General features: G+C 37.4%; 1 protein-coding gene across 1 annotated transcript; it reads right to left on the minus strand.

The window, feature by feature from the left end:
* Window positions 1-3,223: 3,223 nt before the first annotated feature.
* On the minus strand, window positions 3,224-15,037 carry LOC117399957 (cleavage and polyadenylation specificity factor subunit 2). Its single transcript, XM_033999451.3, has 15 exons — window positions 14,883-15,037; window positions 13,938-14,121; window positions 13,539-13,698; window positions 13,335-13,440; window positions 12,615-12,744; window positions 12,263-12,378; window positions 11,520-11,707; window positions 10,295-10,585; window positions 9,614-9,714; window positions 9,081-9,281; window positions 8,024-8,176; window positions 6,102-6,327; window positions 5,050-5,364; window positions 4,215-4,349; window positions 3,224-4,135 (listed from the first exon to the last, which is right to left on the minus strand). Exons 2-15 carry the CDS (start codon window positions 14,084-14,086, stop codon window positions 4,043-4,045), a joined length of 2,364 nt encoding a protein of 787 aa, XP_033855342.2. The 5' UTR covers window positions 14,087-14,121; window positions 14,883-15,037; the 3' UTR covers window positions 3,224-4,042.
* Between the last annotated feature and the right edge of the window lie 63 nt (window positions 15,038-15,100).

The raw sequence follows: 15,100 nt of genomic DNA on the forward strand, positions 1-15,100 counted from the left end.
TTTTATTTTATCAAACAGTACGCAACTTCAAATTATTATTATAATTTTTTTAACCGCCCCATTTATGATTGCAAAAAGATGGAGTGGCTCTCATTATTACTCATTGTGTGTTCAGGGGTTGCTATAGTTTTTTGCCATAGATATATGTAAAATAGGCTTGATCAGCCAAATTGTCTTTATAAAGTAAGAGCCAGCGCCATCTAGTAATCAGCTACTTTGGATAAAGTGTATTTTTGTTTGGCTGAAGGTGCTGGTGCTTACTATTAGAAATACACTTAATTTTACATAGTGTAGGCCAGGCAGCTAAAACTGAAGAGCAGCTCCTGAACTCAGAAACACAGACTTTAACAACTCAATATTTCAGTAATTACAGTAATAGCTTACTTTTTAAATTAAAAGTGTGGTTAACACTAATCTAAATAGATCTTCATTTTTAATAGAAGCATGCAATGAGCTTAACATACCATCCCCACCTATGCTATTGCCAAAAAAACAAATACAAAATGAAATGACTGCAATGTAGATATTATGAAACAGTGGATAATTTGTTAGACTTTGGAACAGATATTACAGGAGTACAGTTGATCTAAAATGTATAAAAAGCATGAATAATTAAAAATAACCATTGAGTCACACTACACAAATGAAAAAGGCAATTTCGTGTATCTTAGCAACACATGTGAATGTATTTAGGGATGTATTTAGGGATTGGTGATGTGTGTGTATCCGTCCTCATGCTGCCATTGCTCCCTGGTACAGGATGCTGGCGTAAAGCATTTTCTACCATTGATCCTCAAAGTTGGCAACCACATAATAATTACTGAAGGCTTCTTGGTAGCATGCCATGCAATCCTCTTGCCATAAATACATTTTTAAGTACACAAAAGGGCAACCAAGACCAATCATTTGCAAATACAGCCAGTCATTCTCCCCTAGCTGTTCTGCATTATACAAAGCAAGGATTATCCATGTATCTGCTTCTTCATGATCAGATTGTAGCTCAGAAAATCTTCACCAGCATCTAAGACAAGCAGTACTTTCTGCAGTCATCTCACATTCCAATACCTACTTCATAGAGGGAAATTGTAGCCTTATGTAACAGTAAATTCAACTTCTGAATAATTGGAAGGCCTCTAAAATCATCCTGGATTTTTAACTGGCCATAAAGCCAGTGTTATTTACAACTGACTTGGCTTAACTAGAGATGATCAACATATGGCTTACAATTTTCATAATGTAATCGTGTTGCTTCTTATTGACAAAACAGTTGCCAACCATCTCTTATTTTCAAAGACCAGCACTGATTTGCCAAAATGTCATTAAGCTGTTCTTAATCGTTTGACTAACATGTATGCCTTTTCTTTTTCAACCATTATGTAATATTCCTTTATTGCAAGCGATTTCCTGTTGTCAGAGCAGAAGGAAGCAAGTTTTCTTCCAGGACAACCTTGTACTTGGCTTGATTCATGCCAAAGCTGCCCGATTCCAGCCTTGCTGAAACACCCCCAGATCATCACCGATCCTCCACCACATTTCACAGTGGGTGCGAGACACTGTGGCTTGTAGGCCTCTCCAGGTCTCCGTCTAACCATTAGACGACCAGGTGTTGGGCAAAGCTGCAAATTGGACACATCTGGGGGTGCATCAGCAAGGCTGGAATCTGGCAGATTTGTCTTTGTGAAGGATGCATGAATCAAGCCAAGTACAAGGTTGTCCTGGAAGAAAACTTGCTTCCTTCTGCTCTGACAATGTTCCCCAACTCTGAGGATTGTTTTTTCCAACAGGACAATGCTCCATGCCACATAGCCAGGTCAATCAAGGTGTGGATGGAGGACCACCAGATCAAGACCCTGTCATGGCCAGCCCAATCTCCAGACCTGAACCCCATTGAAAACCTCTGGAACGTGATCAAGAGGAAGATGGATGATCACAAACCATCAAACAAAGCCGAGCTGCTTGAATTTTTGCGCCAGGAGTGGCATAAAGTCACCCAACATCAATGTGAAAGACATGGAGAGCATGCCAAGACGCATGAAAGCTGTGCAGTGGTCTCTTAATTTTTTCCAGAGCTCTCTCTCTCTCTCTATATATATATATATATAATTTGTTAAATTACTAGAAATGCATGTATTTTGCTTTTTGTTACTTTAAAAAGTGGTTCAAGTTTACTAAATGCTTGTCCTTTATCTGTTACCTTGAATGATGGTATAAGTGTAGGGTGTCAATACTTTTGTCTGCAACTGCATAGAAATACTGCATGCTATAGAAAACACTGTACTTAATAATACCCAACACTGTGTAACTATTCATGTGTTTGGAGATAAAGTGGTCCCATCTAGCTAAAAAAGTACTGTATATCCTGTAAAGCTACAGGAAAAAATAATAATAAATAAATGCAGAACACTAGAACAAAGTAAACCTGGTACTATAATACACACATTATATTAATATCAACCACTGTATGTGGCTTTTGCTCACTTAGAAAAAAACACAAGGTTATTTTATTCAGCAGACTTTAACATTTAAGCCAATTCCTTGCATGCATTTTGTACTTTCTACCAGACTTACAAAGCTTAAACATGGCTAGTAACAATTAATCACTTTCCAATGTGATCTTGTTGGCACTCTGCTCCAAGCCAGACCTCTAGTAACAGATGGGGTCCTTTCTTGATCCTTTCCGTTAATTAGCTTATCAGGTTCAGCTCTTAAACCTTTGTTTAATACTTTGCTAACCTCTGGTCATTCCATTCATGAACTCTGGAACACTGAACTAGACTTGCATTTTCAGAAGGAACTCTTACAGGTGTTGTGTTCTGTATGGTTTCTCCATACAGAACACATTAGAAGCCCAACATCCACAATGTTCAAATGTTTTTTGGGTAATTTTATTTTGATGTATCAATTAACACTAATGCAGGACACTAGCTTTAAAAGTATGTTCAGGATTTAAATATATTTTCATATGTATTCAGTATGCCAACTCCTACTATAACATGTACAGAAATAAAGGCCTGCTGATCACACTTTTTCTAGTTCCTCAATTATGTTTTCTTGAACAGTCAAATATCTTTTTAATGCCATGAGATTTTAATTAACTAAAATTAAGAATCATCATGAAAATCAATTTTGCATTGCATTACTACATTTAGAGTTCTCTAGAGATTATTTCCAGCTGTTACATGCAAAAGTAAACACCCCAAAATTAATCAAAGGGCACCGGACAGTAGAATATGGGTTTTAATTGTATGTTAACTTCCAAATCCAACATGTGGAACTTGGCTTTGAACTGTATTACCATTCGTTGAAACTCCAAATGAAAAAGACTGAAACAAATCTGCATGTTAATGAACATTAAGTGACAACATGTACAGTAAATTGATTACAACAGGGAACAGTGTGTTACTGGCATTCTGCCATGTAAAAGGAGAAATATCACCACCTTGTGGTCTTATGAATCTGTACATACAGGAATCTCAACCTAATGGTTAGAACTGAGGATTGTTAGCCACCAGAGTTCGGGTTCAAATCCCAATTCAGTCGGACAGTGAAAAAGGGGATGTCACTGAATATCCCTTTGAGTCAGTAACATCCCAGCTGAAATTGTGTAGAAGCAATAAGAGAAAAACAAGTAAACATCTTGGACAAAAAAACTCCAAAAATGGAATTTAAAAAAATTACATTAAATGAACAACCTGATACTCAATCTTGACAGCCACTGTAAAACAGTTTTTTTCTTCTTCTCAGACATACATACAAATATGATATTTCAGCCCAAAAATATTATTTGATCCCAACTTTTCTATGGCGATACCATCGTTACCAACATTTTCGTACCCAGCCCGTATCTTGACTACATAAAAAAACTAAACCGTGGAATACTCTTCTTTAAGTATATAGTTTATACGGATGCAAGAAGTGCATAGTGTTTAAAGAAATACAAAATACAGCCTTTAACAGAAGAATTTAACTTCAGGCTGTTCAACTGGGTACTTCAGAAAGTCTCTATGTTGGTGTCCATTTTCTGCAGTGTACATCCGTTTTCTTAAACTACTGCATACTGTTCATACAGGAGTCCCCGTATTTTGTAGTAATCTTCACATAGACAGCCTTCTAATCCGATTCGTCCAGCCTCAGTCTGTAAAAAACAAAACATAATTACAAAAATATTGAAACAAGTGTTGCAATTAAAATGCAGAGCTTCTTTAAATTCTTACCCTGCGGACAGCAACCATGTTGTTGCAAACCAAGACTCCTCCAACAAACTCTGCCTGGATCCCTTCTCGTAACAAAACCTGTTTGAAATCTGACAGTCTGGGTTCATTAATGAAGACTGCCTGATGGCCTGGAATCTGAAAATCAAAACAATAGAATAATGCCCTTTGTAAGCAAAGCATTGTTCAAGTAATACAATTAAAATGTTACACAACATCTGGGTCTATTCCAATGATCAAAACAATAGAAGACCTAAACACTTTAATACTGTAATGTATTGCCCCAATAACATCTTCACTAAAAACTAAAAATATAAATATAGTGAATAGGGTCTGAGACACAGCAGGTTTACAAGCTGTGGTTGTGTTGAAATAGCCTTCAGGAGAACTTCAGAGTTCAATGCACACTTCTATGATAAAAATGTACCTCGTTTTTAAGAAACAAAGCCACAACGTTCATGCTAAGAAGCGCTACGTCTTCTGTGGGCATGGACTCCATATTTGCAAGGTTGTAAACATAAAATACAGTGCACGGTGGGATACGACTGTATTAAGCCTCACTGTCCATTGCGCTGCTTGGAACTGTAACCAAACTATTTGAATAGTGTTTGCACACTTAAGCCCGACTAAACATGAAATGGTACTTCAATGTGGCCACTTTGAGCTGGATTAATTAACAGTGTTTATATGTGGATATGCAGTTCTCTAGATACAAGCAAGTGTGACATGTAAATATACCTCACGACAAACAGACACCTTCTGATGTCCCCAGATTCTAATTCTTTCAATAAGTTGTTCAAAGGAATGCCGTTAACAGGTTGTTGGACTGGACGCTAACCTCGTTTGCGGGAAGGGGCTCCAAGGTTGGAATGATGTCACTCTCCTCAGAAATGTCCTTGTCATCGTCTCCGAACAGGCTCTTGATGGCTTTCTGCTGAGCGATGGCGCTGGAGTTGGTGGTGAGGGTGGAGGAGGGAATGTCCATGGGCAGCTCTCCCTCCTCTGCATCATCTCTGATCTCTCCTTCTTCGATAATAACTCCTGTGTCCACTTTGACAACTCTCATGTCCAACATGCCATCGATCCAGGCAAGCTCTGCGTCCTTGGCTTTACAGAACTGAAGGGAGCTCACTAAGGAGTCCTTTAACCTCACCTGAAAAAAGAAACAAAACATCAGAATTAGTCAAAAACCTGTCTCAATACAAGACGTGATATGCTGTTTCCAGCAGTCACAAGGCAATTTGTATATTAGAAATTCAGGAGGCTATTCAATTGATCCAGAACTGCAGTGGATCTAAATGCCACCACTGCTTGTACATACAAAACATCACTGCTGTCTACACTGAACATAAATAATATGGCATTTTAGTGTTTTTTTTCCTTTTTAATTGGTCAACATAATTTATATTCCAGTGCAAAAAACCGTTCAATTAATGGTATCCAAAATGTGCATGTCTAATATTTCTAAGATTTAACCAAAACAGCAGAAATATCTGTCAAACTCCATCTCTGCAGAAACAGTTAGGACTGCCACAACTATTTTGATAGATGAATAGTTGGTGTCAATAGTGGACCACTAACCAACTATATGTTAATTACTGTACATGATTCTCTTCCCCTTGTCCCATTGTTGTTGAGAATGCCCCATAACACAATCAGCATGGATCACTTGATAAGGAAAAGCTGGATTCTTAATATATCCACCCCCTTCACAGTCAGATATTGACTTAATATGGTGCTAACATCAAACGAGGCAGACCAGTCAACTTGTGATTTTGCAAATCAACAACCCTTCCAAATTAACTACTTGTCATCTAGTCCACAAGTTGTTGCAGCCCTAGAAACTTTTCTTTTCATAATTAAATCAAAGAGTAAAAAACACAGTCTTACCTGGTAGATATGGGTTTCACTTGTTGCGTCCACAGTTTCCTGCAGTTTGGGTGTGTAAATCTTAATGTCCTTCCCACTGAAAGCTTTGCAAGACTCAGCGAGGTCATGACTGGCTTCCGGAGGTCCGTGCACAATGACCAACTGTCGAGGCTTCATCTGGTTTATGATCTTTTTAATTGAGTCTCCGTCCGAGCGTCCTTCATAGTCTATGTACGTTATTCTAGCTCTGTGAATGAAACAAAAAAACAATATTGGATGGGTTACATGAAATGAAAGACTAATTATCTTTTGCACCTTTCTTAAAATTCATGATAAAAAAAAAAAGTTAATCAAATATCAAATTCCACTATGGACTATGGTTAGAAAAGAGGGGGCTGTCAAGTCATATAAAAGGCTTCTGCAGGCTTACTTTAATAGAACTGAGTTTACGACTCTTCGAAGAATACATTTTCCCTTGAATGAGTTCCCTGCAGAGTACAGGATGGAAATGTTTTGTTACCACATTAGGAGTCTATCAGTGAAACAGTCTCTGAAGAGGCAAGAGAGAGATAAAAGCCTTGAAAATAGAACTGCCGATAAATACAGAAATTCATCTGCATTTCAGACATATTTAATACAACCTTCTATCCTTTATAATAGTAATTATTTATGAACTTGGGCATCAATTCCCATGATGCCTACTGAGCCGAGCCATAAGCTTTTCATTAATAACTTCGCCAAATCGTGTCCAATGTTTGATTAGGAAGCTGTGTTTAATGGTTTCTGTCAGTCAAAACAAAACAAAGGAGGACTGATTGGATTTTTCTGACTTGCAAAAATGAGGTCAAGCCCTGTTAACAATTTCTTAAGAAGTTCTATGAGGTTTGCAATTAAATAATATCTAATTGTGCTCATGTATCAGATAATTTCTCAATATCATATGCTAGATAATGCTAATTATTTCCTATCCACCATGGGGATCATTAGCAACATGTTCTACAATTGCAGCGACACCCCAAATATTATCCAGTTAATATCGGCACCTCTTTATCGGGACGATGTAAAAATATCCCAAATAAGCGGCTGTCCCAATTAAACGCAAAGCATTTGAGAGGACCTTAGTCACACTTATAATCATCATTTGCAACATGTGCAAGAGAGAAGTATTTTTACTTTTTTTATTTCTAAATGAAAAGAAATAGAATTAAACCACATCACATTATGAATAAATATTAAATACATCATTTAAAATACAAGTCCATTGTTTTTTTTTATTCCGTAACAACATGAACCGCTTTATTTCTAAATGAAATGAAACACAATTAAATCACATCTTATCACAAGGCAAGACACCTGCGATGTTGACAAGCCAAGTTTGTTTGCCACAGCATCCTGAGAAAGCAAAGGAGACTCGGCTCCATCCAGAGTTCAACCTGGTTTACGCAAGCCACAGCATAATCACTGCACTGCCCTAAATGAACCTGTCTTGCTCTGAAAAGCGATCTCCATTCATCATTTGAAAATACTTTCTCAATTAAACGAAGTGGCGTCCCAATTAAACAACATATATAGCATTGGGAAGAACCGTCTCCCAGAGTTCTGTCCCATTTAAGCAGAAATCCTGATTATCAGTATCCTGATTATGCGGCGCCAACTGTACTACCAATGAAAATGACTAAATGGGATATTTGTTACACATTTTACCCCCCAACCCCCAAATATATTTTTCCAATGGTAACTCCAAAGACTGATATCACATTAAATTAAATTGCACGGTTGAATCCTTTTTTGAGATGGTATTTCAATATCATTTTCAGGGACGTCCTGTCTCTTTGTAAAGAGTTAAAAACTCTTTTCCTTTATTACGAGTATTATGTGGCAAGATTTAGGCCTTCATTCACATTCTCCCGCTACTAGCGACACACATACTGGTTAATACTCACTTGATTTCAATGGACTCTGTTGTTGAGATGCACTTTGTGGGCACATCAGACAGGTCTTGGTCCATAGGCTCCTCTCCATTTGTCAATCCAGATTCCAGCTTATTTTTTTCTTCTTCTGTGGCCTGAAGCTCAGGAACCAGGAACTCTTCAGGCCTGAAAGAAAACAAACAACTTTTAATTTTATATATATGATAAGACTAATTTGAACAATGTGTTATTTTCCCTACATACCTCTTTTTAACCCTATTATCAACACTGTGCGATATATGTTTCATTATATTATTAGCATAGAGCACACAGTCCCTGCATTAAAAATACAAACTTGTGCAAGAAGTTACATTTGTTGATACAATAACCTGAAGGTTCTTTATTAGGCGCTAATCAATCGTTTGTAAATTCTAGGCATTTATATAGTGCTGCACATCAATAGCATGGGAATATATTACAAATAGACAATCTTGACAGTGGTCACATTAAATCCAAGGCCATCTGTTAAACAGGCACACTTCATCAGTACATCTGCACCTCTGGAGGCAGGACTGGAATCCATGACTGATCTCAAGGGAAATTAGCATGACTGTCTAATTTTAGAAAGCAATAAAAGGTACACAGCAATCTGCAATGGCTATGAAGAAAGCTTAATTTAGATTTTCTTTCAAACACAGAATTATAATTTATGTAGAAGTGTGATCCAAAACCTAACCCTAACCCTTTCTCTACCATATAACAGCAGCTGTAGTTGTGTTAAGACAACTGAAGTGCCATTACTACAAACAGAATTGACCCCTGGACACAACACAAACTGTTACCACTATCGATTTGTGGATATCTAGGTTTAGAAAGACAGAGGGGTTTTATTGATGATGACAAAGCTCTGATCAATTTTGGTTTTTATATTAACTTAAATGTTATTGCATTACAACAGTTGAGAAAAAAAGTTAATCGATACCAATCATTAACTAACTATTGTGAAGAGGCCAAGTATCACAAATACATAAATCTCTCTCTAGGAAAGATGTTTACTTTTAGGCTGATAAGCTCATAACTAACAACAAACCTAATAATTTCTCCATATTCATCCCATTTGATTCTTTCTTCGTGGGTGGGAAACATGGGGTAGGACTTTTTAGCCTGTTTGAAAAAGCCTCCCTTGCGGCCGCCTTCACCCTTCATCATCAGGTCATGCTTAGCCTTCCCAGGAAGGGGCTGTTCCACATCCTCCTCCATGTCACTCTCATCACTGGAGTCAACATCCACTCTGCAAGCAACACAGTCAACACAGAACTAACTGCCTGCAAATACACTTTATGTTTGTAAGTCTGGTTGCCTCTTATCAACTCCACCTTGCCCCCATAGACAAAGGTGTAATATAAACCATACATTTTGTAGTATACTGCGAAACCTTTCACACATTTAAGAATAATCTTTGCTGTTTATATACACGTTGCATGTTATACAGGAGGTGCTTATTATACTAGGATAATAGTGTTCTATACAGTATAATATGGTGCTTTAACCAAATACAAGAAGTGCACTTTATATAAGGGACATAACTCAGTCATGAGCATTATAAAAATAATAGCTATTTACTCTTTTGCTTGTTCTAGCTTTTTGGCAGCTTCTTTTTTCATTTTTTCCTTTTCCATGTATTCTTCAAACTCCCTTCCTTCCAACTTAATCCGTTTCCTTAACTACAATGAAAAAAGAAAGACGAAAAGGCAAAATTAATTTATCAGACACACTGAACAGGTCCCAAACAGCAACCCTTGTTTATTTCTAAGGGATTTGCCTTCATATTTTTTTTAAACACAATTGCTGTTATTTTTGGAAACCTGCTGGTCTGTAAAAATGTCAGTAACATACAACCCCTGTTGCAGGTGTAAATTCAGTATGATGACAAAGATGATGACCATGACTTAGTTTAGCACGTACAGAATAGTATAGAAATGTCAATTAAATGTTTAACAATTTGATAAGAAGTTCTCCAGATAGACTGCATGAACAAACGTAAGTGTGACATACAGAAGTACGGACAGACAGACAGACACCATCATATATCCCCAGAATCTTATATTTTCAATGCTAAATAATGTTAACACTAAGTTTTATGACAATTGCATAAGTGGTTCTCAGTATATATGGAAAAATGTGAAATGTGACAAACAGAGATGTATGACTGCCTCCATTGCCTTCACAGGGGATTTCATCTTCGGGGGGGGGGTATTAATGAAGGAACTCTTCAGTACCACTGATTGAGCTCCTGGTCCTTACCTCCAGGTCAATGATCCTTTCCCCAGGGTTGTCTATCAGATATCTGCCGAGGGTGCCGGGGGAGGTCCTGTAGGTGAGGATGATTGAGTTCTTCTGATCCTGGCACCACTGGATGAACAGTTCCCTGGAGAAGCCAGACTCCAGGTCAGGCTGGCTGGCAAGTACCACCTTGGGGCTGGGTACTCGGGCCAGGTCAGAGAGGCTGTGGCAAAGGGAGAGGTGGCGGAACTGGAAGGGGTTGTTTCGCTTGTCCTCAAAACACCTCATCAGCTTGTCACTCATCCACTCCACCTAGGGATGAAAGGGTTAATTCTTGTAAACATGCTAAACAAGCCAGCTTTTGAGATGTTTAGGTTTTCCCCCCCCAAAATCTTTTATTAAAAAATAAAATGAAAAATAAAAAAAAATGAAAAAAAAGTTTCTGAACTGCTTTATTGAGTAATGCTTTACTTTAAAGCTGTAGCACAGAGCCTAATTAACACTAGAGTAACTAATGCTAGTTAGGTAAGGTAGTCCAAGATTAGTGCTAACCAGGGTCTGTACAGATTTAAAATACTTTTTATTAATTTTGATAGTTATCTTTAGGTACTTTTTGTAAAATATTGATATCATTATAAGAAAACACCCCTTTAAGATTTCTGTTTTCTTCCTGAGCTAAAACAAAGCTGGGCGATGCAATTTCTAACTTACTGCTGCAAGTACTGCAGGGTCATCACCTTATAACCAAGTATGCCTAAATTGCGTCTATTTGAAGTGGGGGAAAAAGATTTCAAGTGGATGGTAAGACCTGTGTCTCTATCAATATCTTTGGGAAATGCAAACAAATCAGAATGGATGCACTGAATAAAGAATTACTTCACGGATGAATGTAAGACTGACAAAGAATTATATTCCAGTATAAACTTAAACATAATTTTGGGAAACTACAGATTAAATGGCAACAAGTAGAAATGTGTAAATATATACTTCTGGTACATTAAACATGTAAACTGAGGTGAAACTGTACTACAGGAAAATAATATAACCAGGTTACAAAAAGTGTAATTTTAGAGTAGACAGTCTATTGTAGAAGCAAACTGGGAGCTCTGTAGTAATACTAAAAGAAACCAGTACAATTCTAAAGTCTCTAATAATTGTACTATTTTCTTTTCCATATTACTACGTCTTAAAAGTTATGGATGAAACAGGGAAGCTTGAGAGCATTCTCAAACCGAAAAATACAAACCTGCGATTTTGAAAACTCCACTACATTGTAGCTGACATTATTGAGCAATGCAAGTGAGTAGACTCCAAGTCCTGCATCCTTGGTTCTCCAGATCTGATCCAAGAGCTGAGCTAACTCAAGGACTCTCCCTGCAGTGTCTGCAGCAATCAGCACATTTCCATCCCCCCGCAACGTCTCCATCACATTCGCTAGAAAATTCAACACAAAATGAAAAGTACCCTATGAGAAAGCACCACCACGAAAACCACATATCGCATAATCCCTTGTTAGTCCGCCCCCTTCTCTTTTAGTGAACTGCAATATGGATAATTGGCAGGGGATATTACATATAGTTTGATGTTTGCAATCATTTTGACTGGTTCTTATTGCACTGACTCACATTTAGTGTTTTTTTTGTTTTGTTTTGTTTTATTAGTTTGTGTGAAGGTGCTTCGACTACAAGTTCAGGAGCTGCTCTTCAGTTTTAGTTGCCCGACATTGACATATATAATGTAGGACAGATTAGTCAGTGTCTTTCTGCCAGCACCATCAAGTGCACTTCTGTAACATTGCTTGCAAATACAAAAGGAAACATGGCATATCTAGATGACGCTGGCTCCTGCCTCTACAAAGGCAATTTGGTTGATCTAGTCTATGTACATGCATCTATGTCAGGAAACTAGAAAGGATGAACAGCTCTCGAACTCATGTCAAAGCAACACAACACACTTATGATACCATATAGCTGATAAACAAAAACATACTTAGTAATTGTTCGTCACGCTGTTTCCTTCTGGGTTGGACATATGTGGCATTGAAGGAATCTGTGATGAGCAGAGATGGCCTGTTAACCATTTCCAGAGAACATCCATTCAAATGGCTGAGGAAAAAACACATTTTCACACTCAGTATTTGCACTATCTTTCTTTTTTTCCCCCATTCCATATGGACTTGCCAAAATTGTAAGCGTCATGAACCCCTATTTAAGCTGTACTGCACTACTAAGGCTAAACAGTTTAATATACTCCGCTCTTGTGAAGATCTACAGTAAGCAGTGGGAGAGTTGTATTCAGCTACTCATCAAGAATCATTAAAAAGAATAATCACTGTACTTACATTTCCCTCTTATGGTTAAAGTCAACAGCATACACAATTTCCTCCTCCCCATCCTTCACAATCTTCCATATGGTTCCTCCTATCATGTGACCGGCTGGCAGTGGAGTTATTGACAAGCCATGTCCTTTGCCTGAGGACAAAAAAGAAAAACCATAAAAGGCAAAAGACTTTAGCTTAAATCATTCTGTGCCAAATCAAAACCTCAGGGTGCAATTTTTGGAGTCACCATCTCAGATTCTGACATGAACTGATGTTAAATAAGTTCACAAAGAAAACAAAGTACACTGTATTGCAGACCTCAAACACCAGTAATTTCAAATAGGTCACATTGCAATGGCCAAAAATGCAACCACAAACGATTTGAGATCGATTATTTCATCTATTTTTGTAGCTCAGTTAGAATAAAAGTTAGTAATGAATCAATATTAAAATATTTACAAGGTTTTGGACAATGAGATGTGACCTCTTTGAAATTACTGGTGATCAAGATCTGCAATACTTTTGTGTAATTCTGAACAGGTGATGTTTCAAACCACAATGATGTCATATGGTTTAAAAATCAATTTTCTAAGACTAAGCTACATCACAGGAAGTAATTTCATACCAGGGTCACTGCAACTTCTACTTCTATAGCGTTATTTATAGTCTCATTTCAGATGTACCATGGACACCGTCAAAAATAAATCTTGATAATCAGACACTTGAGTCTTCAAGCTGTACCTTTCAAGTTGACAATCTGGGAGTACTTTAACTGCTGTATCTTGTCAAAGGCTGAGTCCACATCATCCAGGGTAAACAAGTTGAAGTCTTCAGTGTTGTGACGCGACTAACAGAGAACATAAATAAATAAATAAGTACATCAAATATGATAAAAATGCACAGGACATAGGTTCCATGAGAAACAAAATGGGACTTTGGCTTTACCTGATAAAGGTCATACATAAACATCTGCCCCATTTTGTAAACTGGGATAGTGGCATAAATACTACAATTTAGCCCCAGCTTCCCCACTGCATAAGGAAGAGCTCCGAGGTGCAGAGGATCAGGATGGGAGAGAAGCACTGCATCCACCTGGTGAACATGCCTGAAAGAAAGCAAATCCAAATTACTGTAAGCGCCATACTTTACATCACACATAACTTCTGTCATCAGAATATGGCCATGTCTTGACAACAGCTCAGCTGATGTTACTATTGCCTGGCAAACCTGTCGGTGGCAACATAACCTATTTATGAAAACCAAACCTATTGTTTTCAGTGTTTAGCCAATCTGCTCCATACTGCAATCATGGTCATTAATACATCTGTTCTATGGTGAACAAACCTTTTAATTGCATCTATGATATCCATAGAGAAACTTTCATCCCATCCACAGTCCAGTAAGAAGCGAAACTCGTCCACCTGAAGCAGGTAGCAGAGAGCCGATTCCTCCTGCACCCCTGAAATCGCAGTCAACTTGATAATAGAGGTCATCTTACGATTGGCTGTTGGCCAGCGACACAATTATGCTAAAAGACAGTGGAAAAACCACAATGCGTTTACTGTACTGTAATTTATACTGTTTGTTTAATATTTATTAAAGCTTAGAATAATATTCTGTAATATATGGTGTCTATCTGCCACTGCGTAGGCTATTGTGTATACAATAACGACAAAATCAATACAATTCATGCGCGTCTTCTATACGTTGTTACACTTTCCTCCTTCTTCCAGCCACTAATGTAATCATAAATAAATAAATAAATAAATAAAATCTGTATGTTGTGAGAGGAAGAGAGCACCAGATCAAGTCTTAAATGTTTTTTTTTGTGTCTCTCCCTCACCTTTAGTCCATTTAAATATGATTATCAATAATCTCCTTAAACACAATGAAGAATCCCTGTACAGTGTTATGTAATGAAATAATGTTTAGCAAAAACTCTAGCTGTAATTCTACGTGTAGATTAAAACTAGTGGACCTCGCGTGCTAGTACCAATAGACCAAATAAACCCACAATTAATTGCCTTTTCAAAATGTAGAATACATTAATATTTACGAATAACTACTTAAAGTAAGCATTTTTGTTTTGTTTTACCAGAAAAACAACCACAACAAACTTTTACACTGGTTTAAGGTGCAGCTCAGTTTTAAGCAGATGGCGTTTAAAACGAGTAAAATAATTATGAACTTAAACAAAACACTGCTGTGGTCGGGCCTCAAAGAAAAATTAGGGCACTTAAAATAAATAAATGTGAGCAGTTGTATGAGCCTGAAAATATATAAACGTACCAGAAACAGAAATCAAAGTTAATAAGCCTACGCTTTTTTTTTTTGTTAAGACATATTGTGTTTTATAGATAAAATAAAGGTTTACAAAAATGTGTATTTCTATACAGCAACAAACAGCATATTCCTCTCCCTCACAGCGGCCATTACAAACTGAAGCCGGGGGGGAAAGGTCGTCAGACTGTACCATTTCAGGACTTCTTTGATAATTACTCTATAAA

This window comes from Acipenser ruthenus, chromosome 18 (assembly GCF_902713425.1).
Source record: "Acipenser ruthenus chromosome 18, fAciRut3.2 maternal haplotype, whole genome shotgun sequence".
Lineage (NCBI taxonomy): Eukaryota > Metazoa > Chordata > Actinopteri > Acipenseriformes > Acipenseridae > Acipenser > Acipenser ruthenus.